Source organism: Sander lucioperca, chromosome 1 (assembly GCF_008315115.2).
Source record: "Sander lucioperca isolate FBNREF2018 chromosome 1, SLUC_FBN_1.2, whole genome shotgun sequence".
NCBI classification, from domain to species: Eukaryota; Metazoa; Chordata; class Actinopteri; order Perciformes; family Percidae; genus Sander; species Sander lucioperca.
The window spans coordinates 17,977,810-18,002,389 of NC_050173.1; the positions used below are offsets into that span (position 1 = coordinate 17,977,810).

The 24,580-nt window shown below is 40.4% G+C and overlaps 1 protein-coding gene across 1 annotated transcript in view; it reads right to left on the minus strand.

The window, feature by feature from the left end:
• The window catches only part of ofcc1 (orofacial cleft 1 candidate 1), a 92,128-nt gene that overhangs the window by 20,162 nt on the left and 47,386 nt on the right, over positions 1-24,580 (minus strand). The window contains exons 18-21 of the mRNA XM_036006289.1: positions 13,433-13,684; positions 10,682-10,934; positions 10,023-10,186; positions 4,724-4,883 (exon numbers count right to left, since the gene is read on the minus strand). Coding sequence (XP_035862182.1) covers positions 4,724-4,883; positions 10,023-10,186; positions 10,682-10,934; positions 13,433-13,684 — 829 coding nt within the window. The remainder of the gene's footprint in view (positions 1-4,723; positions 4,884-10,022; positions 10,187-10,681; positions 10,935-13,432; positions 13,685-24,580) is intronic.

Sequence of the window (24,580 nt, forward strand, 5' to 3'; positions counted from 1 at the left end):
CCCCTCTATCTCTCTCTCCTTCCCGACTTCTTTTAATCTCTCCCTCTCTCCTTCAATTATCACAATGTCACCACCACCACCACTGGGAAACTTTCCTTTTGGTGAATTAACATGAAAAAATAGCTTTTTGCAGCGGGGAAGCTGACGTTCTACTCTGTCATTGTCATAGCAGTGGCTCTGATAAAACAGTTTGCGTACCTGCTTAAGTATCACAGAAATTAACACCTCCCTTCCAGGTACAGTAATCAACGGGGTGACGGGAGACAATTAATTAGGTCCATCTGCATCACTGCCTTTACATAATTAATGGGGCTCATTACTGAATCACTACGATGTGTGGAGCATGCTAGCACACGTATTAGCTCAGAGCATGATAGCACTAAAAGCCCAAGGAAAGTGAAGACTTGTTTGTTGGATTTCTTTTCCTAACTAATGTGTAGTGTCGACTGCAGTTTCCCCTTCAAATCTGTCAACTTTTTATTCCACAGGTTTTGTTATCCTCCATGCTAAACTATCTTTTTTTTAATTAATTTTTTGGGGCTTTTTTTGCCTTGTTCAGATAGTACAGCAGAAGATAACCAGGATAGGGGGAGAGAGAGAGAGAGAGAGGGGGGATGAGAAGCAGCAAATGGCTGCGGGTCGGAATCGAACCCTGGCCCCTGCTAAGGACCCAGCCTTAGTACATGTGGCGCATGCTCTACAAGGGGAGTCAATTGCCAATCAACTTCGGTAGGTTTTTAGCAAAAATAAATGCCAACACTAGGTATCGTGAATGCAAAGATATATTTACTTTGATTGTATTATAGAACAGCTGCCAAGTGGCAACCCAAACAACCACACAGTAGGCTATCTGAACATTACATTGAAAAAATATTCTCCAAACTATTTTTAGTTGAAGCAAGACTGGAACAACAGCACACCACGTATGTAAAAGGTGTGTATCTGCTACATACGTAAGTAGGGAATTAAAAGTGTGAGTTAAGTCTTAAAGAATTTCAATTATGAAAAATGCCATAATTGGTGGGTGAGCTAATGCCCCCTCTCTCAGCTGTTATCCACAACACTTGAGGCTAATGATCTTTGACGGAAACTCATTCTTTTTCCTTCCTTCCTGAGATCAAATTAAAGAGCACACAGGTAGATCCTCGACTCATTCACCCTCTTTGCTTAGCCGTTAAGCTCCACTGCTGACACCTTCACCTGAGAGTCATATTTAAACCTTGAAGCAACTCAAATGATCATATGGCATGGAGGAATCTATAATATAAAGTTAATTGGTGAGAATGAAAGTAAAAATTAGATTATGTTTTATGACCGCCTTGTGAAAATTACAAGTTTGATAATAATAGGCCGTTTGCAGGTTGGTTATTGAATGTGGATTCTTTTTTTATTGTTTCAGTGCTGGAGGGAGATACAGCGTCAGAGAGATTTTGCTGACTTCTAAGTTACAGCACAGCACATCCGGAAAAAGTAGTTTTAATTTAATTGATTGTAATCATCTATCATTTAGTTTGACTTGCTTTAACTTTACCCTTGCTTGTGACCCTGCCTAGTATAAACAGTAAAGTCATGATAACACACATTAAAATTGAGAAACCTCTGATCGTCTGCACAAATACATTTCCTCCATTAAAGCCACATTTATACATTTTCTTACGTATATCTTATATAAAAATAGGCTCAATGTTTTTGAGTAACAATAATGAATAGCCTGCTTGTCCGACCAGCGCTATTTGCCATTATAGTTGATAGTGCAGGTGATGTAACCAGTGATGCCAGTTAAGGTACAAAAGGCCCGGAAATGTCAGGTATAAAGTGGCCAAGCAAAGGGCAAACTGTGACAGATTTCTAACTTGTTTCTATTTAAGGTTTCCTGGCTGATGCACAGTCAAGCAACAAATTGCCCCCTGTGATCCAATGCAGCTTAAACACTCTATAGGTTGCTACAGAATAAGTTTTAAAATGACTGCTGCATGTTATAACCTACCTTAAATACTTCATTAACCTTAAAAGACTTTCACTTCTCTAAATCATTTTCCATTTTCTGTTGCCCTGTCTGGCACCTGACATACAACTGGTATCAAATGAGGTTAAAAACAAACAAGAAATATTTGCAGTTCCTTTCTGCCCCAGATCCGATTTGTTTAAAATGTCATACTTTATCGTTTTAAGAGTATATTGTTCAATAACTTTCTAAAATTGGCTCAATATCAGACTGCTGCTGTTCCTGTAGGTACCTTGTTTTCCTTCTTCTCATCCCTCCTTTCTCTCACTCAGCTAATGAAGGCCTCGTGGCCCACTGTTATTAAAATTACGCCCTTGCCTCTGATATTAATTGGGTCCGTAATAAGGAATGCATCGGATTCATTATTTAATTGCAAGGGCACATTTGGAATACAGTTTCTGAAATGTATTTTTAATGAAAAACACTACATCCTGACCTAATCATATCAACCTTATTCTATCTAATTAAGGATGCAAAAAATCATTAGAGTTGCAAAATATTAGCTTCAGCTCTGTCGGGCTGCTCCTTTGCTCGCCTTCATGAATATATTTTTTTCCTGTCTGTGATAAATAGTTAATGAGGGAAAAATGACAAAAATTTGCATGTAGGCAAATTAGTCTAATAGGGGTATGTCTTTGCTGAGTTAGGAAAGTGACCCTTTTCACAGGAGAAATTGTTACAATGATTATGAAATAATGGCAAGGCCCATCTTATTTTGATGAAAAATGGCCCGCTTGAATAATGTAAAAATCATGAAATGCAATAACCCTAAATTTTCATCATGCTGGAGAATGTGTTAACGTGTTAGCATTTTATCAGTTTAATAACGGCAAATTAGGGACAATATGAAGTATGCTGTAATTGTTGCTGTGGAGGGAGATATGCAGTAATGCGAGGATGATTTAGCAGTGTTACCACAGCAAGAGGCCATCAGCGGCTAAATGAAGCATTTTGTTAATCACAAACTTTGGGGGTGTAATTTATTTCAAAGTCTCCAAACATTGGGAGGTTCAATTGTCTCCCAATAAACAGGTCCATCACCATCCCATTAGCAGTAGTGTAGTCACCTCTCACAGCCGGGCTTGCAGTTCATTAAGGCTCACAAGACAGGTGTAAAAAAAATCAGCAGTTTAACACTATATGTAAAGTTATGGAGTTTCATTTTAAATTGTAAGACACTTTCATGTAAGATAAATGTGCCCTTTTGAAGTACCAACAATGTAAACAAAATGTATCGTCTTCTGTCTTTTTCAGCTCAGTTTTGATAAGATTCTCAATCAAAAGCACAGGAAGTGAGGTCACCTTGTGATACTACAGTATGTTCTTTCAAAATCATGGTTGCTATTCTATTATTATCAGGATTTCAATGATGGCAGATGGTGCTCAATAAAGCTTGTGGCACAGCAAGCACAGTTGTTGTACACAGACACCAACTGATGAACTGCAATCATTATTCCCATTTGTGTGACAAATTTAAAGAGATACACTCCTGTATTTATTAACTGTATTTAGCAGTCGAAACACTGTCAATCACTACTTGAGAATTGTCTGTAAAATGTCTGTCTCTAAATGTGTTTGTTGAGATGTGGATTTCCTCTGTTCACACTGTGGGGAGCGTCCTTCAAAGTGTGGACTGATTTGTCAATGCAGGGTTTCACAGAGGCAGTTGATTTTCTGGTGATTAGATTTTCACCATCATTCAAATATTAACTACCTTGGCTCTCACAAAACGTGTTTTGGATTACTCAAGCTTACTCCCCAGTAAGAAAAAATACTGCATAAGTTCTTAACTGTCAGTCCATCTTTCACTAGAAGCCATGATCGACTGTAGTCTCTGGTTCCATTTTACCCCCTTTACAGCCATATGAACTTGTGCAAGCAAAGAGCAAGGGAGTTAATGAACATGGAGAAAACCGAGCGATGTGTGCCACCAACAAATCCTGCAGAATGAATTAAATGGGGCTGCAGTTAGATCGCTGTGTTCCATTTCCCTTATCTCAACAAGTCACATTTTCAATCACTATGCAAAGATTTTACATTGGCTGTAGGCTCGGTGCTAATACATTGCCCTTCCCTGTGTCATCGCCATCGACCTACGCTCGGCTGTCAAACAGTAGCAATTTCATGGGAACATGCATCTATGTAAACTGGAATCCTGCATTCCCATGACACCTAGTTGTCCGCATTAAGAGAATGCCCAGTGTAGCATATATGCACATGCACCCCAGCATGTATGTGTGTTGATTGAGCAGTCTTTCTTTAATGAAATATATTCGGAAATTGGTTTCCACAGACTAATCAGGCAGCCCGCTAGCCGAGTTTCTGTTTTGGTAATTATCTTGTACTAATTAGAATGAAGCTAAAGACCTCTGAGATGAATTCTCAGCTTTCTGAAATGTAACTAAAGAAAATGTAATGATATAAAATGAGCCTATCCTATACATCCTCTCGGACGTAATATCTTCGTTAAGTTGACCAAATTGGACGAGGTATTGATGAACGGAGCGATACCATCATGGCTGCCGCAACATGGCAGAAACCTTGCGGGGGTTACAGAAAACTAACTGTAATTCCTCCCTTTACACAGACCAATCTCACATACAAGTATCAGTGACCTTTTGGCTCATTCTCTCTCGTTAAGAAAACATCCATTAGCCCAATTAATCACTGGGTTTGAAGAGAAGAGCATTGTCTAGAGAGACATGAGAGGCTGCTTACCTTACGCCTCTCCCCATTGAAGCCTCTCCACTGCTCCGCCTTCTTGACAATGTAGCTCAGTTCCTGATTGGACAGCTCCAGGTCTTGAGGCAGGAAGTACGTCCCCTCCCTGGATGTGAGCCGCTGAAAGACGTCCAGCATGCGACCATCGTTGTGGAATCTGGAAGGTGTGGTGTGAGAGAAGAAGTGAGGAGGGGGGGAAGTGGGAGCAGGAGTGACGCCATCCTGAATCACTGTCTTTGCCCTGGAAAGTTCACTCTGGGTCAAATGGCAAAGCAAGGAAAACCATGCATCTTTGCTGTGTGCCAAACAGCATCATGTCCTCTTTTTTCATATTGGCTGGCTTTTATGGAACAGGTCAAATCACAATGATCCCAACTTGCTGGAAGAACATATGAATCGTCTATTGATTACACAAAGCATATTTGCAGTGCGACGCTCTATAATAGTCTCATACAGCAATACAAACACAATGAAAGAGCAAAAGGAATCAAACAAATTGGCCTGTGAGTGGGAAGCACTTTGTTAACACAAGCTGTAGCGATGTCTGCGTTTGGCTGTGTGTCTGCGTGGTTGTACATTTGTTACTGTGTGGGAGTCTCGTATTCTTCAGTGTTAATGCCGAGCTTCAAAGATGGCAGATGCAGTGGACGTGCTGTTTGCAGATGTGTCTGGAGATACTGGCCTAAGTCACAAGAAAACATTCTTGCACATAAGGCATATTGATTCATACCTCCAGATGATCGCACATTACCAAAGAGTTATTTTTTTTTTGCCACACAAGGGTGCATGCAGCCAGCTCCCCCCAAAAAATCATCATGTCTGTAAACAAATGCCTTGGCTGACCATCAAAACCAGCAGACCTTGTGCCCTTCCATAGAGATTCTAGCCTGTCAGAGGGTAATCAACTCTCAAATAAAACCAACATCAAGGAGACAGGGATTTATACAAGAAGCTGGGCCGGAGCTTTGAACTCAGCATCATTCCCCATCGCTCTTGGGAGAGGGGTGTTTGTAGAATCTTGACCTCAGACACAGGAATAGCATGCATTCATTTTCATCCTACACTTGAATTGTGCTTCTCATTCATTTATGCGGTCTCTCTCTCTTGGAGGAATTCACCATCTTTGCATCTTTGTGCTTCAAAACCACAGTGTTGGAAGCCCCCTGAATATAAGTATGTGTTACTTATATCTGGGGTTCGACCTGGATAATAAGGCTCTCATCAGCTCTTCGTCAGTGTAGGGATCACCTTAAGGACGTGTGTTAACTTACAGAATACATTTTAACGGAATATTCATGACATGACCACGGTGGATGAGAAGGGAAGGGTATTTTTGGTGGGAAACCTTTGTTCATTAAATGCATTCAAACTGAAATAACTATGCACTGATTTATATCTTTGACTTTGCTATATATTTCTTCTCATTCCCAACTCGTCAAATACTGATGCTTGGTCAGTGTCTCTCAGCATCAGATACAGATCCAAAAATCCCCATTTAGCGTCTGTATGTGATGCACCGGGCATAGCAGCAGCTCGACCGTGGCGCTGTAAGATGACGTAGTCTTAAGAGCGACAATGGTAGCGAGTAGTATGAAAGACCTAAAATCTGCATAAGGAGGTAGGTTGGAGTGGTGGATCGGAACCACACAGGAGCAGTGTTTGTGTCCAGTTCTTGTTCCGCGTGTCACTGAAGAGTATATCTTTTAACCCTACCCACGATCTTTCCCTAACACTAACTAAGTGGTTTCTGCCGCCCCATGAGGAATTCTAAGTAATGACAACAAAACTGTCGGCGCATCCACATGATTATTACTCTTTTATGGCCAAACAATAGAAGAGTGTACTTCCTCCCAATTCCATGAAAATACACATTCATTTTACAAGATTTGACAGCCAATCAGTGCATGTTTCCTTTAAGACAAGGTTATCAATGAGTGATTTGGCTATGGTTATGGAGTCTTACTGCCCCCTTACCCTGTTTAAATTGTATGCTGTATGTCTATATATACACATGAGAAACACAGCGACTGTGTAAGGGAATGCAAATTAAGTATTTTTTTGAACCTTGTAATCATGTGAATGTAACTGCAGCACTATCAATGTAACATCACTTTCTTTAGTGGAGTTTTAAAAAAGGATAGAGATGTAAAACACATCACTGATGTGTATATTTGCAGCCAGTGAATAAAGGCTGTCTAAAATGTAATTAAAAAAGGATAACAGTCCATTCTATCTATACATATAGCCCCAGGCATTTTTTTAGAAATAGGTCACGCTCTGTGTCAGAGCCCCTTCCTTGCAGCCAATAGGAAACTGTAACCCATAAAATTATCAGCCTTGCTTCAGCCTCATGGCCTACATTCAATACAAACCCGTGTGGCGGTTGAGTGGCAGAAGTCATTATTCCCGGCTGCTGTTTTAATATTGTCCATTTAGCTGGAGCCCGATAAGCGTCCCGCTTACTGAAATTAGATGGCACCCTCTCCTCGGCCGCCAATCTCAAACTGATTAATTCAATAAGGGCTTCTTACATTTGGAGCCGTTAATGGAATTTGGTGTTATATGAGGGTGGGAGAACACACCTTTGATGAATACTGAGTTACATTATTCAGTAATTTATCACACGCCCTTTTACTTTTTTTTACTTCCATGCTGCAAAAAATGATATCCTTCTATTATTTAAAAAGTGCAATAGTCATCTTTGAGGCTGGACATTTGAAATCAGTGGTTTGGCAGTGCATCTTTAAGCCTGCCTTCTCATTGCAATGCAGTGCCAACCTCCTGTCATTTTCTAAACCAATGAAAAAAGGCAATGTTTGACTCAACAGTTAGAGACCAGTGTTCTCATGAAGCTTTTAAAAGCTCTGTGGAGGACATGAAGACTTGGTATACAAAATGTGATAAACCAGTCTGAGGTGCTAAAACATAATACAAACCTAGCAAGTAAATGCTTCAGCATGAGTGACCTCAATCTGCAAGACATGAGTGGAACACATAGTGCAGCAAGCTAGACGTATATGCAGTCCCTTTCAATAGGTATAAAACCTGCAGTGATACCAACCATGCAAAACATTCAGCCTAATCGGATAATGTAAGGGGGCTATATGTTCACGCTGTATCAAAACACATCTAACTTTTGAATTAGAAACGCTTTCAATTTTCCAACCAATTGTAGAGTATGGTGTGTTCAAAAAAAGGCAACTGTGTGGTGCATGTGTGTATTTCTGCTTTTGTGTCTGGCAACTCAATGTGTGTGTGTTTGTGTGTGTGTGTGTGTGTGTGTGTGTGTGTGTGTGTGTGTGTGTGTGTGTGTGTGTGTGTGTGTGTGTTTATGTGTGATGATGTGTGAGGTTGATGCATAACAGCATAAGTAATTCCATGCGACTATAAAAATCAAAATGGATTAGATCAACATTTGTTTTCATTTTCTATTTTTTTTTTTTTTTGTGCTTTTCTGTGGACAGAGGAGAGAAAGAAATTGTGGATGGGGTGGAACATGGCACAAAGCTGTGGGGGTGGAGGGTTTAGAGTTATTTCTGAACGGGTGCTTGAGAAAAGTAGACTGGTCCAGAGTGTTTCTCAGGTCTTCCTCTTCATTGGCAGACTGCCCCTTAAGGCTGCGTCAATTCGAAAATACCCAAATGATAATTCCCAGCTAAAGCTGTGCGTATGATGCTTTTCAGACACCAGGAAGGTCAGACTGAAGATGGAGACAGCTTAGAGCCCAAAAAGACGCAGAGTTGGTTAATTTCCTCCTGAACAGGTAAGCATTAGCTTCAGGCTAATTTGTCACGGCTACAAGGGACAGGCATTTTATGTAATTTCAACGTTTGTGTACTCACATTGAATTATATAGTTAGAGTACAGGAGTTGGTTACTCACAAAAACAATTGAGACACAGCCAGTAAAGTGATCCCGACTGGTCCTGGCTAACGACGCCATGCTAACCCAGTTAACTGCTAACGTTACCGGAGGACCAGGAAAGTGGGCCACGGCTGTTTACAACGTGTAGCCTGTTCAGCGGCCGGAACCGACAATGGTGAGTTATTTTAAGCCAAGAGAGGGGGGCTGTAAATTGGGAAGAGAGGACCATGAGTTTGCAGTGTGTTTAGCGATTGTTGCCGTAATTCTAAGCCAATAAAATCTGTTCAGTCGGGTGGAGAGGACGGCAAGGTAGTGTTATTTTTAGCGGTTCCTACCGTAATTCTAAGCCAAGGAAGTGTGTCTGTCCGTCGGATGGAGAGGACGGCGAGGTTGTTGTGGTTTTAGCGGTTCCTACCGTAATTCTAAGCCGAAAAAGTCAGTTGGGTACAGAGCTCCACGTGAGCACGGGCTTTTATGACAATGTCAATATAGCCAGCATCTAACGTTAGCTTCTCCGCTGTGCTGTGAAGTAATGTCTGTCTTTGTGAGACAAGCGTCTAGCAACATTGTTGTGGATACTGCAGTCTCAGCCTGGCAACCTCCGTGAACTCCTGAGTCGGGGGAGACGACTCTCTCCAGTATTTTGAATTTGTACTGCAGTAACTATTTTTAAACACTTGCTGTCAGTATTACATATTGCACCTTTAAAGTCAGGGGTGAATGAGCAATATGGAATGAAAAAAAGAACTGGATCTACTGGAACTAGAATCGATTGTTTTTATGGGAACATGCTCACCACTGTTTTGCCTCAGTGATACTTTTTAACTCTGACATGCACTGACATTAAGTTGGTTACCTTCAATTATAGAGCCACATTGGGTGTATTCAATTTTTTTTCTCCAGAAGATTGGTTCATAGAGAGTAACTTTGTTGTTATATACGGTGACACAAAGACCGTGACACAACTCATTTTGGGCCTAAAAATAATGCTCTTTTAGATTTTAGACTTAACAGCAAGTTTAAGGGTATAAGCAAGGTATAAAAAAGTATATAGTATGTCGGACTATTTTGAACAGTACACCCTTCTAGCTGCCTACTCTATGTAATCATTTTCAAAAATGTATTAACTTCATCTCTGGGATAAAAAACACTGCACAGATATGTACTGTCAGAGTTACCTGTGTTTATTTTCATGTCAAATGTCATATTGAAGTATTGAATCGCTTATTGTGTATATATATATATCTAAATCAACATATTGTTATTGTATTCTTGATTTGGTGAAACTTTGATAAATGTTTCTTAAGTTTTCAGGTTGCACCTGACTGATGCAAGTGGCTCATTCGTGTTCATGGTATTTGGTCAGCATGTTGGAAACAACTATATTCACAGAACGACAAATTATAGGAATTGTATCAGGTCATCGTCTCACCTGAGCATGTAAATGAAGAGGATGGTGATGGAGAGCAGGAAGAGGACCGCATAGAGGAAGACAGTGATGGTCACTCCCGCTGCACCTGATTGGTCAACTCGATAGAAGTGCCAGTAAAGCTTGGCTGCATCACCCACCGGTGTGTCTGGGCTGTAGGCGAGACGCTGAGGAGACAGAGATTGAAAGAAAAGAAGAAAGAAAAAAACAGACAAATCTATATACTGTTAAAAGACTGGACATTTGCAATATGGGGAAGCTCAAACGATGGCTCATATGATGGCTCAAGGACTGAGTTTCACATTGTCAGCTGTCACTCTACTTCTTACATTGCTGATTTATTTAAAAAATCATACATAAATATAACAAGGGTTTGGATTAATTTCTTAGTAATAAGTACAAAAAAGAAAGTTACAATGTTACAATTCCATTTAACTAAGATTTGATTTAGACATCACATCTTGTCAACTGTGCACAGTCCAAATCATTTCAGTCTTCCTCACTGACAAAATCCAAGCCACTGCCAAAAAAAACACCCATCTAACCTTGCACATTTTTTTCTCACCCTCCCCCCCTTTTTGTAATCTAAAGTCACTTTGCCAAGATAAAGTGAACTCCTATTTAAAGTGCACAAGTGTCCAAGTTATTTTTAAGTGACTTACCCCGAGGACGGCATCCACTGCAAAGACTGCCAGGGGGTCGAGGACTGTCCACACTCCCTGAGCCATGATAAACTTTGACGTGAAGGAAGGGAGTGAGCCAAATATTTGTTGACAGCCCCATCTGATCAGAACCAGCAGGAACGTTACTGTGTTCAAGGTCAGGGGACCCACCACCACCATCGCCAGCTCCTCCCGGGTGTGGAGCAGAGAACTCTGGTATACCAGGTCCACGGTGTGTGCGTGGAACTGGAATCTGGCGGGAGAGGAAACAGAGGCGGGTGATGTGCTGTGATGTGGGTAGAGTGTGAAGTGTGTGCATGTGTCAATATGTAGTATATTTGTGTTTGTGATGCTTTGCAGCTTAAGGGCAACTGGTTCCAGCAATTCGCACACTATGTTGTAATGTTTGTGGTTGACTCAATCATGTTTAATTAATTTGATGACAATTAACATTGTAATTGGCTGTTTTACTAGTATGCACTGAATTAGTGGTCACATTAAAAAAAACATATATAAAGGTATGATAAGATAATCTGTTTACATCAAATTAAACTAAAAATAAAAAGTAAAATACATCAAAAATGTAACACCTGTGCTGTAGGAGCTTTTCTTAGCCCCCTCTTGTAAATTAGACTCCCCATTTACCGCAAGCCTCATGAGTTTCTTAATCTTCCCATCAGTCAGGAGGAGGTAGAGCCAGTGGTGGGAGAGGAGAGGTCCAGTTTTTGCTCATTAATTTCCATCTGATTTGCTCCAAGAGTCAAGCGTCTCTCAGTTTCTGTCCATTAATCTGACAGCGGAGGTCCATTGGTGTTTTATCTGTGGCTAATCTGCCAACACACAGATTCAATCTTCCAAATGACCGGTACAGACAGAAGAGTTTAATGTTATTTCTTTAACACTGTAGGCTTCTGTTTTCCCGGATTCATTGTTAAATCTCATTCCAAGAATGACACGGAGATATTTCATTCATAGTGAGTCTTTATATAACACAATGAAACTTTCCGGTTCAATAAATTGTAATAGCGATTTGACATTTGCGCCATTATTCCATATCAAACATTGACGGTCGTCATTCCATATTAAATCAAGTTTGGTGTCTCTGCAAATGTAATATTTGAAATTTCTAAATTGCATGTGGTACTTATGTAATGGTTTGAGTATGTGCATTGCTATTGCCAGGTATTATTGCAAGGTATTGTGGATCAGTGGTGGAAAGTAACTACTTTACATTACACAAGTATATTTACTCAAGGACAACAAGGAACTTGTTCTTTATGAGAGATTTTCATTTTCTTCATACTTCTAATCCACTACATTTCAGATATACACATAATATGTTAATACAGTGTATTTTACTTTGTAATAAAGTACTCTTAACTACCAAACAGCACAATAATGAATATTGGCGTTACCTGAACCAGCTACAAAACTGCTGCTTACACATTGATGCATAAGCAATAACTAATAATATAGTATATAATATAATATATTTTAACATATATCACTGACATGGGCAATTGTGCATAATGAGTACATTTACTTTTAGTTTAGTAATAAAAAAGAATGTGTACTGCAGTCATTTTACACTCATGTTAGTATATAAAAAATATAGAAAAAAAGAAAGGAAGGAAGAAAGTAAAGCTCATTGGTTACTGAAGCAACATTGGGGCCAGAGACTCAGTCGCTCCTGGGCACACTTTGCTGTCCGCTGATGTCCGAGGGTGGATTGTGGAGAAGGAGGAAGCAAAGAGAGACAGAGTTAGAGAGAAAGAAAAAACAGAGTGGAAAGGAAAGGGAGGCCTGTCATCACACTAGCCACTCTGACTGTCACTTGGCCTTTCTCTCGCTCTCTCTCGCTGGGCATCGCCAGCTCTGGCCATCGCATGGAGAGAGAAATGCTCGGAGGGAGAGCAGCAGATCTGAACATGTGGAAGTTGTCATCCGACGTTGACCCCCTCTGTTTTCACATTTTTGTTTTTTCACCTCCTACCCACCCTCTCAGTCCATCCTTTTTTTTCATTCCACCACTTTTTTTCCCTCCCTCAGCCTCCCTCTATCACTTTCCATGATTTAACATGTGATGTTTGCACCCCCATGTTATTGTAATAAAAACCTGCTTGTATGCCGTGTTTGCAGCCAGCTTGTTTTATTGTGATGAATTAAATCAGCACCATGTGCCATTGAGATCTGATTTAACAGTTCTGTGGTATCTTATTGCTGTTTATTATCAATGCTGTGTACCAAAGAATAACAATAAATTCCTTCCAAATAATGTAGCCTTTTGGGATTTAAAGCCGTGTGGTGAAATCAACAAACTTCCCCAGCAATGGTTTGTTAATATTGAGAGAGTCTTGTTAAAATGTTAATGGGGGGATTCCAAACAGATGATTTGGGCCTATCCAGGGTGTGTGTGTGTGTGTGTGTGTGTGCATGTTTGCCAACACACACACATTGCACATCTTCATTTTTTTCCTCTGGTCCTTAACCCCTCTACATCCCATTTCACAACCGTACATTGCATGTGTGTTCTTCTCAGCTTGCATGCATGTGTCTGCAATTTGCCGTATGTGATTCAGTAATCTATGTATGTACGTATCTGCCCTCATGTCAGCAGCGATGCGTATGCTCAATAAGTGTCTATGTAGTTCTGCTCTTTGTGTGTGTGTGTGTGTGTGTGTGTGTGTGTGTGTGTGTGTGTGTGTGTGTGTGTGCGTGCGTGCAGGGTGATATCAAAGGAAGCAAACTCACTTGTTGACAGGAACTGCTATAGCCTGGAGGTAGAGCCACTGGCTGCAGTAATGCAGGTAGAGCCTCACAAACCACATCAAAGCCAGCAGCAGCATAATGAGGCCGAGCTGCCGAACGGAGCCACGCCAGCTACTATGCGGCTGTTGTTGCCACGGCAACGGCAGGCCCAGCTCGGACGGCAGCATGCGGATGGCCAGGCGGGCTCGCTCGGACAGACGTGAGGGGCAGGAAGCAGATCCAGTCAGTGCTGATCTGTTTTTAGACAGAGGAGAATCACACCATACATGAAAAGTTTTTTCTTCACTTTTTCTAATACAGTAATAATTACTGTATTATTTAAATAGCTTTTTAAATACAATAATATATTAGTGTTATCTTTCAAAACTGTCACATTTGTCAAAATGTCTCTCCTTTTATTCTTGATATTTTGCATTGCATTTTTTTTAGCTACATGGCTTGATCACAGGGTGATTAAACAGTTCCTGTACATGGGTGACAATGTCAACAAAGCAACATGTATCCTGTAGATCTCAGCAGTTGCAGATGTAAAGGTGAGTTACAACACTAGATGTTATGTTTATGAATGTACGTTTGAAGTCACAGTGCAAACACTTCCTTTTCTGTTCATTACATATAGTATTCAAATGCATTTGTTTTTACTATCATCAGATGCATGCAGTAAAATGATGTGTAGGGAAATGTGGTATTCAAATTGACACACATTCACACACAAACAGATAGGAATCCCTTCCAGCAGTCCTCAGCTTCCCTCAGCACCTCTGCCTCCTCTGTGCCGCCCTTTGTCAGGCCTGCTCAACTATTCCCTTTCATATAGAGGGCACAGATGGAAGAGAGGAGAGGAGAGGAGAGAGAAAGAGAGACAGAGAGGAGAGGAGAGGAGAGGAGATTGGAGATTGGAGAGGAGAGAGAGAGAGAGAGGAAAAATTCTAAATATGTTACAATGGGCTCGCAACAGCCTAGCATAAAAACTTCAAACACAGCACATACAGCATTGTACAGTGAGTGTCTGTGTCTGTGTATAGTAAATTGGTGTTTATAGTTACAAAATGCATAGAATCCCATTTATTATAGTTTGAACATGTCAACACAAGCAGACACTGATGACCCCAATCATCTGGCTGGCGGTAATGAGACAAAGGCTAAAGTAGGCGTGTACAGTAGAGCTATGGTTAGCGTCACAGAGTGTGACTTAAGGCCTTTGCCTGTGGACATCCCTGTGTCTCACCACTGTGTCCCAGAGCACAGTTGGAATTCACTTTGTAGTGTGTATCTAGGGAAAAGGGTACACTGCCTAAAGACAGAAAACAGAATCAATTGTATTGCCCCCCTTCTCTTTTTACCAAATAATTAGGCTAGACTTACATTAAAATGCAGCATTGTGTTATCCTCCCTTGTGTTGTTGCTGAAATATGAACCGTCACACAGCTGCATTTAAAACAAAAGAGATCATCTTTCCTGTTCCTGTGAGGTGGCTACACTCTCTGAAGTGTTAAATTATTTGAAGTTTTAAGTTCCTTAGTGGATGCACACCAGAGCAGTGGTGTTGTGTACAGTACACGTGGGAGAACTCGAGATTCATTCAGAAAACGCTCAGTCAACAGTTTGGGCTGATAAATATTCATAGCTTGGCTGAAATAAACTTGAGCGGAGAGGATAAACATCTGGCATAACAGTCAGTTACCGGTCAGTTGAGATTTTAAAGCACAGCATGTATTCCAAGTGTACCACTACTGTATGTTTCCTGTGCGAGGTCAGTGAGATGCTGTAGATAAAAACACAACATATGCAATAGGGATGTCGAGAGTGTTACATTGGATCTATTGCTTTTTCATTACATGTAAATTAAATCGTCTGAAGGCATTGTTTGCTGTTGTTGTACTCTACTTTTAATGTTACATGAGAACAGCAGTAAAGGAACAAACTGTCAGCTCTTTATAATGGGACGTCACAGCCTCCATATTAATGAATGACACTGGCAATAAAGATAACTTTAAAGTCACCTTTACCCTGACTATTCAGAGTAAATTAGCCATATATGACACTTTAGATTTACAGGAGATGTTGGCTTTTTGGTCACTGCAACAAAAAGAAAGTTTTTGCTGTGACTGTATATTATTGAAAAGTGTGCAATGCCAGTGTCCAGTGTGTGTTTTTACAAGACTTTGATGTGTAAAGCAAACTGAAAGAGGATAATGTACGAGCAAATGCGTGTCTCTGCTTCCCTATTATGATTTTGACAAAGGCACTACCATTCTGTTCCAAGCTTCATCACGACTTGCCTCACTGTGTGGTATAAAAGTGCTTTCCGCATGTCTGCAAAAGTGGAATTACAGAGTAGACAGAAAAAGCAGTGTGTCACAGACACAGGCAAGATGCTACCCTGTCAAGTGACATTAAAGGAAAACAGCAAACACAACCTGACGCCCATCTTTCATATAATGAAGATATTGATGATGCATGAAAGAGGAATATTTTTAGCCGTCTTCATGTGGCCGCCTTTTCCAAAAGGAAACTGGTAACATGATGTGAAATCTGTTATCACCACTGAATTGATTTCATTATGGCACCTCCAATTACAAAAGTACAATACAGAAAAAGAGGGCAAAGCAGGGGGTGGAGGTGTGGGCTTTTTATCTCGCAGGAACGAAGGATGTCTCACAGCTTGTCCCCTGAACAACTGATAGCATGTGGCGTAGCGGCCCAGAGATGAAACTAACCATTTCAACAGGCATGCATTGGCACATAATACTGTATTTTAATTTGTATATGATTCTGTGAAATCTATGCCAGGAGCTGTTTCCTCATTATATCAGTTTCGATACATTTGTTGTTCATTTCCATGTCATCAAAGCACATTGCAGAAGGACTCATCATCCTCTTAAACCTTGTCACAGAGTGCTTAAGCCTGTATATCAGATGTAACTAGCGTCTGTCAACCATTGGAGCAAGAACCATCTCCTGGACTGGTTTTCCCAGGCTGAGTCCCTTAATGTTGTATGGCACGACAATAAACAGTAACTGTGCGCTTAAAAATAGCACAAAGTGAATAGCAAGTAGAGACAAGTATTAAACCTCTAAAGACAGCATGGGTAATGAGAGATGGAGGGGCGGGGGGAGGAGAGGAGTACAGTGGGGTGTTACATTTTAAATAGCAGATTTATGGTGAGAAGGCTCCAGGGCTGAGCAGAGTGACGGTAACCCTGAGAATCCCTATGCATTGCCCTAATGGCTTAAACCCTCCAGTCTAAGGCCACTTAAAGTATTGGACTTATCCCTTTATTTTGAGGATTAAGTTATTTTCTGTCACTTTCTTATTTGGGCCACCGCTGGCATTGTTTATAAATGCACTAAAACCACACATCTTTACCCACATAGTCGAAGAATGGTTCGCTGTTGGGGAAATAGAGAAAGCAAAAGATACAGTGTGAAAATAGACTTAAAAGATTGACGGATAACGTGATTGTTTTCTTAGTGGCCCAGATGCAGGAGTGTTGTGGTGATTATGGAAGTGCGATTATCTTAGATGTCAAGAGATAGGACTAAAGATACCACATCTTTGTTTACATTTCACTTTTGAAGAATGCTGATAATGCATTTGTTTTGGATCGTGACAATCATCTGTCCTCTGTGGGTTGCACAGCTAGCTCCTTTCTGAAGCTAGCTTACTTTTCTGCTGTTTTGGAGGATTCCACTGCAGTAAACTTCATATAAACAACAAAGTAGTTATGTATCTATCTGTTTGAGATGAATTTCAGCTGATTTAGTCATGGGAGGTTACCTTTACCTTTTATAAAAATAAAGGGTTGTTGATAATATGAAAGAAACATGCCATATTAGTGCTAAAATGCCATATCAGCTAGCCAGGAAACATATATTGCAGGTCTAATTTTTGCATCAATAACCAATAAGACTAATCCACAGCAGGTTAGGCAGTGAAGCACTGGCAACGGTGTTGCATAAACATGAACAAATACTCTATGTATGCCAATCCAAGTTTACATCATGTACAGATGCTACAGTCACTCCCACAGTGGAAGCTTTAACTGCCTATTTACTGCATTCACACAGAAGCACATATGTTTACGTAATGATTGGCATATAAGCAGGGCTTTGTGCGGGTGGGGAAAATATAATACAGGAAGCTATGAAACCTCACAAAGTGGAAATCACAAAGAAACCTGTTCCCACAAGATGCATTAAATGATAATCATTGGTTACTAAGCTGGTATCATTTTCCAAAGCACCTTGAATGTGTGTATGCATAAAAACAAGTTGAGCAGCAGTATATGCCCGCAAGGCTTTTAGATAATTGAGTCATTTTTATATCATCTTGTGAGAAGTTTTATTTATACTGAAAAATTTAACTTTGTGCTCCCTCTTTCTCTCTCTTTTAATTTTATTTGTTCCAAGAACAATTACCTTAGCATTTGGGGGCTTTATAAGCACAGCTTTTTTACAGAGACCCTGGCAAAGCGAGAATACACATAAATGAGTTTCATTGACAAAATGGGAGCACAGTGGCAGGTATTTGGGGTTTAGTTAAAACAGAATTATGGAATAGTGACTCAGCTGTAGAACTGGAGTCCATCATCATGTAATTAAATAGTACAACGATGTACCACCAAATTATCAGAATTATTTGCAGCTGACAGAGCGGAGGAGAGCATAATCAGAAGCAGTGAAAAAAAAAGAAATGATCCACTTAATTAGGAATCCATGTTTGACTAATAGTTGGCTGCTCATTTTTACAATGCGAGGGAGGTTCTCACATGCAGGCAAGCATACAAGGGCTATGGAAAAGGCCACAAGTGCTCTGTGCTGTTGATCAGCTAGCAGCAGATCAGATGCAATGCTGGCACAGAATTGCAAACTCATAAAAATGTTGCATTGGTGATTGTATCATATTTAATGTGGAACCAAGTGGACTGGGAGGAAACATTGAGTATTATGGTGGTAATAAAGGGTGCATTTTTAGGTGAACTCCTACTTTGGGTGGTTAATTCTGGAAGATGACATTGTAAGGCAATGACCATCAAAATGATCTGTTGATAGTAATCAATTCAGATAAAAATACAAATTACTACTCTTTGCTGATGATCAACAATTGTGCATGTAATTGTTTCAACATCTTTAAAGGAATTGTTTGCTTAGAAGTAGTTTCCACTTGTTGCCTGGCAACCTTATGACAGGAAAGACAGGACAGGAAGTACTATGCACAGTCAAGAAATATACTGTGCACATATACCTATATATCTTTTTATGCTATGAAACTAATTAAATATATTGTGTTGATAAATTATCTTTAGAGGCCAGGATAACTGTCTCCAGTCCAATACACTAATACACTATACATCCAGATTTAGTTGTAATTCAACTTTTTAGTGGTCACTTCTTATTGTTTCATGTTTTGTTACAAAACAAATTTATTTCTAAATTGCATTACTTCTTTGTAATAATCATCTTAAGTATGCAGTGCACAGATCATATTAAGCAAAGATAACTAAGGATCTTAAAGGTCCAGTGTGTAACGTGTTTAGTTGTTCATTATCAAAATCTGTTTTGCCCGTTCACAAACTTGTCCTTTTTTATGAATATTTACCACCACCATCAATTCCAAGTATTCCTTTTGGCTTGAAATTTTACATTTGCATTCGCATGAACTGGGGTAGACGCTCCATATTCATGCGCCATCTTGAAATACGTTAGCCGGTAAGGGATATACAGGACATACTGCTCCACCTTTCATGTTTTCGCTGTCGCATGACAAACTCACAGGTGCTGCTAACGCTGCTAATGGGTATCGTAGCTTCCCAGCCCCGGCAAGTTTGAAGAAGGAAACATGGAGGACAACATGTATTCAAAATCCAAATTTCAGGAACAGAAGTCTTCTTCTTCGCCCAGAAAAAGAAAAAGGATATTGAAAAGAGCAAGAGACCGCCGTCATCAGAAAAAAGAGTGAAGGCTACCGTAGATGTAATACATACTTTGAACTGCGTGGCGCGAGAGAGTTGATTGCGATATATGATCTCAACGCTAGATGGGAGAAATTCCTACATATTGGACCTTTAAGTTTCTAGTAAAGTCAACTAATTTGGGATAACAGTGTAGGCTATGCTTTGCATGCAATGCCAAACCTCTAAGGCTGCTAACCAAAAGACCAGTCAAGGACACAAATTTGATAAGTGATAATCCAATTTTGTGATTCCTGCTTTGGCCAACCAAATCTCTCTTGCAAAATGTGTTTTTTGCACACACCTTGGAATACTTTAGATGTATACATGAGGTAGCCGTTTCATTACCATGCAACATGTGGCGTTTTTATAGAGCGCCTGACTTAGCACGGGAGGGGATTAAAACATGGAAATGGCAGGTCCCTTGGTGTGCCATAAACTAGGGTGGAAACATTTCAAATGCAGATGCACCTGGGATCTACAAACACACAGGGATTGCCAGGCACAGCAACTACAGCTACCACCACAGTTCTCAACAATGAAGAACAGGTTGTTTTTCTCTCTATAAACTCAAAACATGGTGCCAGTAGATGTGTAATCCATTGAATGAACAATGCAGGGCAAATAATAAATGTTCGAAGGGGATCTATCCATTCATCAATTTGGGTGAGGCGTGCAGGAAAGAGTGCTGCGGAGGCAGAGTATGGGCCTCAAGAGAGTTGCATCAGTATTTAAATGGATTTCACATCTCTGACCTTGCCTCATAACTGCAGGACATTGCCACCAGAGAGGAGAGGATGGCGAGAGAAAGATGGAGGAAATTAGAGGCAGAGAAAGTGAGATAAAGACAGAATTATCGGGAGAGAAAATATAATTATCTGCCAGAGAGACTAACCATGTGTTGTATGTGTGTATGTAGAGGGCAATTGAGTGCGAGATGGACATAGAAGAAACGTTTTTTTCTGTGCCATGACCTGAAATGCCACCCAGCATCACAGAGCAGATTAGGAGCTCTTGAATCACTCTCTTTTTCTATTCTATCAGTTGTGTCAATGCAGGATGAAATGGGCCCCTTAAAACTGACTTCTGCTGAGGCTGGGAAAAACTCCATAAATGGGCTACAGGTTTGTGTTGGGCTGTGTGTTTTTATAAGTGTCACTCTTATCTCATATACTGTATGTGTGCCTCCAAACCGTTTAAGACAAACACACATTGTTAGTGGTGTCAGTGCAGTTATCAATCAAGCATGCTCTGGTTCTAAACTGGCAATGGCTATAATAGTTGCTGATGACATCATGCTCATATATATATATATATATATATATATATATATATATATATATATATAATTAAATTCTGATTACATCGACATCTACTACTTGTCACTTGTATTATTAGAGCTGTCAGTCAGGGATGTTTTCCTAAAAGTTCATAATTATTTGCACAGGGCACAATGCATTAGTGCATGTTTGTGCTACAGTGCATTAGCTAACATGTATCTGTACAAATCCACTTTTAAATTCTCTGGGAGTTATTTGTTGACTTTTGAAATCTTTTTGAGATGTTTATGTCAGACTTGGGGAATGAGTGAGTAGAGATGAAAAAAGAAGAGCGTGAGGGAAGTGTCACCTCTGGCCCAGCACTGTTTCTCACGCACGCACGCACGCACGCACGCATGCACGCACAATCACTCATATGCTCTCACATATAGTTCCTGTCATTGTATACCTATTTGAATCCACCCCCCCTACATGTCTGTGGGAAACACATTCATTTGACCCAGACCACCAATGGGACCGCAGTCTGCTCTGACTGACAGTGAGATCACTGCAGATTAACCAATCATATTGCAACATTAGCCTGTCAGGGAGCTGACAGCTCTGATTTCCAAAAAGGAAGCAACACGGTGATTGTGTATGTGTGTGTCTGTGAGATCCGAAGTGACCCAGGGGCGAGTCTGGCCGCAGAAAACCCTAACATGTGCACTCGGGCTGCGGTAGCCAGGGGCCTCTCTTTCACACGTGCACGCACGCACACACTTGCGCACGCACACATGCAGACACATGCCTGCCTCCTTAGCACAGGAAAGCACTAGAGACCCAGGGGTGAACAGCACTGCCATCTCCACCCACCTCTCCTACCAGCATTACATCAGAATTGATTGACCCTTGCACTGAGTTGTGATTCGGAGCTGTATTATGCAGGGGATTGACAGCCTGGAACTAGCTATTATTTCAGGTGGTTTTCTCTCTTTCTCTGTATGTTACTTCAGGCTGATCTCTCTTCCTCTCCATGATAGTTAACGGCACTTCTTTAGTAAAGGATTGACACTGCAGGTTGCATGTTACCAATGTTTTCTGCACATGATCCTATTTAGATGAGCAGCCGTAACCAATATAACTGTACACTTTACTGCTAACCTTACACTAGTATGCAGACTCAAACAGATGGAGGGCACAGAAAGATAGAGACAGAGACACAGAGTGAGCGCTCTGATAGGCTCGATTGGGGGAAACGGGCGGAGAGGATTGTTGGTCCCCAACGAGGCGTGCTAACTGGGGGAAATTAGGTCAGTGTGTTCCCTCTGACTCCACAACAAGAACAGGCTGTGCATGGTTGCGTGCGTGTGTGTTTTGCCGGTGCACCTACAGCGCCATACTGCACCGCTATAGTAACATACTGTGTCAGTCTGTGTGCGTTTGTGTGTTTGTGTACGCTGGCTAAGAGTGAATGTTATACCAAAGGTCGGGCCGGATTTTTAACCCAGGTGATAATTATTTCCACCCCTTTTGCTTGGACAGCTTTAATCCAGACTTAACAATAGTGTTTGATAACTAGCTCCAAACCTACATGCTAAAACTGTATTTATTTTGACTCATCACTCATCTAATTGAAACGGAAAACTAGCATGTAACTAATCATAACATCATTACCAGGAAGAAAATAGTTCTGAATATGAAAAAAACGAATAAAGGTTAAGTGACATTTATCCCCAAATGGCCATACAGTCTTTTGGAATAAAAGCTTTGGGGACAGATGGAGTCAGTACTGCAGACATTTGGCCTCCGGAGGATATGGATGCTTTTATTCTACCTTCTACCCGGCTTTGTCTTTACTCTGTGTCTCTCACTCTCTCTTCATGTCTCCTGATCAGGACAAATCACACATAGTATAATTGATATGAGATTTAGGGGGTATATTTCAATGTAATTAGAATCTTGATAATTGGACTAATTAGATCTAATTGCTATGTGAGAATGACTTTGATTAAAACAGGTTTCTCTCCTCAAAACCAGGGTAGAAAAAAAGAAATAGTTGGGTGACATTGGTGAGACACATTGCTAAAACTAATTGGCAATAATTATGGATTATCTGACCTAACAACAGATATGAGCAACAACTGTTAAGTAACTGCAAGTGTTTTGTTTTTAAAATGTAATAAATTGTAAAGCTGAAATGCAAATAGCGTATCACTGTGCTGAGTATACTATACAGTAAAGTACTGCTAAAGTACCCTCTAATGTATTAGTACATTTACCTTTTCTAGAAGTTGTTGCCGCGCCATCCGAAAGCATTAAATTGGCCCTATCAAATTACAACAGCTGTATTGAATCAGGTGCTTTGATTTTGCTCATTGTTATTCTGTGAGAAAAAAGGTGGTTAAGATTACACTTATAGACATCAAATAAGCTGGAAGGTTGGCAGGAGTCGTAAATGCATGTTCAAACCGATAGCTGCAGCATAGGAACTCACAAAAAAAAAGAAGAGAAGAAGAAGAATCATTCCTGGCTTGTTTTCATAGTCTATTTCATTTTCCCAGAGTTGACTTGCAATTGTCAATACTTGCTGTAAATGGGGCTTTGTGTTTGCCATGTTGTTTTTTTTAGGGGGATGGACGTGCTTTTGAGGTTATCAACCAGGAACTAAATAAAAACTATTTCAAGAAGAACATAATTTAAATTATTCTACAGGGGAGAAGAGAGAGACAAGCTGATACTGAAACAAAAACGTTATATGAAATATGAGTGAAATCATATATAATGGAGAAACCTAAACAGCCCGGATATATTTGTTAAGTAGTTCTGCTAGTCTGAAGTCAGAAAAAATAAGTGTTAGTGTTACTTTGTGCCACATTTAAGTTACTAACATAATGCCATTACATGCATTCAAATAAACTGTTAGTTGCCATACCTGTGCAAATATAATCGTATTTTTAGACAGATGAGTTCTCAACATAAACTTACATACATACATTTTCCTCTTGTTATAAATGGATACTGTTCATGCTGTGGAGCTCTGTAAAACATCAGCCAATACATTTCTTTACATTAATTCCACATAGGGAATACAGTCGTCCTGACTGTGACGTTTCGGATGCATTGTGTCAAATATATTGTGTGATTCGCAGACCATCCAAACTGAATCTTACTGTTTCTAGCTTAATAATGCATGAGCATCTGATTTGCACATTTGTGCTGGGACGCCCTATTAAAATCTCAATGAGCTCAATCTCTTGTGGCTCAATAGATGGCAGTAATATCCCTCAATCACTGCAGCATGAATCCTCATCCCACATAAAATACATGTACTCGCAGATCTCTCAAAATGCCAGAAGAAATGGAGATGACATCATCATGGAAAATAAAATAACAAAAATCTGTAAATAACTCCTTTCGTCTGCGTCTCTGTCAGTCCTCAGGTGATGTGTAGAGAATCTGTCAAACAGCGCGGTGGGAGAGATGGGTAAGGGTATGACTTTGAGACTGTCTTTAACTTTATTGTGAAAGCCAGTGTATCTTTCTAATGTTCTGATTAGGCGAGGGCAAAAAAAGCAGCCTTTAGCTCAGAGATACTGTAATGTGTGTGCTTGTGAAGATAAAATCAATAGCAGCAGCACCTTCACAGGGCATCAGGGAACCGCCAGGGCTCCAGCTCAATACAATCCGTACCCATAACTGACAGAAACGTCTCATCTCACGGAACCCGGCGACTGCTCAGAGGTAAAAAGAGGCCCTATGAATAATCGTGAAAACCATTTAATTGTGTCCCTTTGTGTGCAGCCTGCCTGGGTTTCTGTGTTCGTTTTGTATTCACTCTCCCTCAAGATAGTCCCTGTGTCGTCATTTGTTGGCAGGATACGCTGGTAATCATTTGAATTCCCCCAGTATGTTCAGAA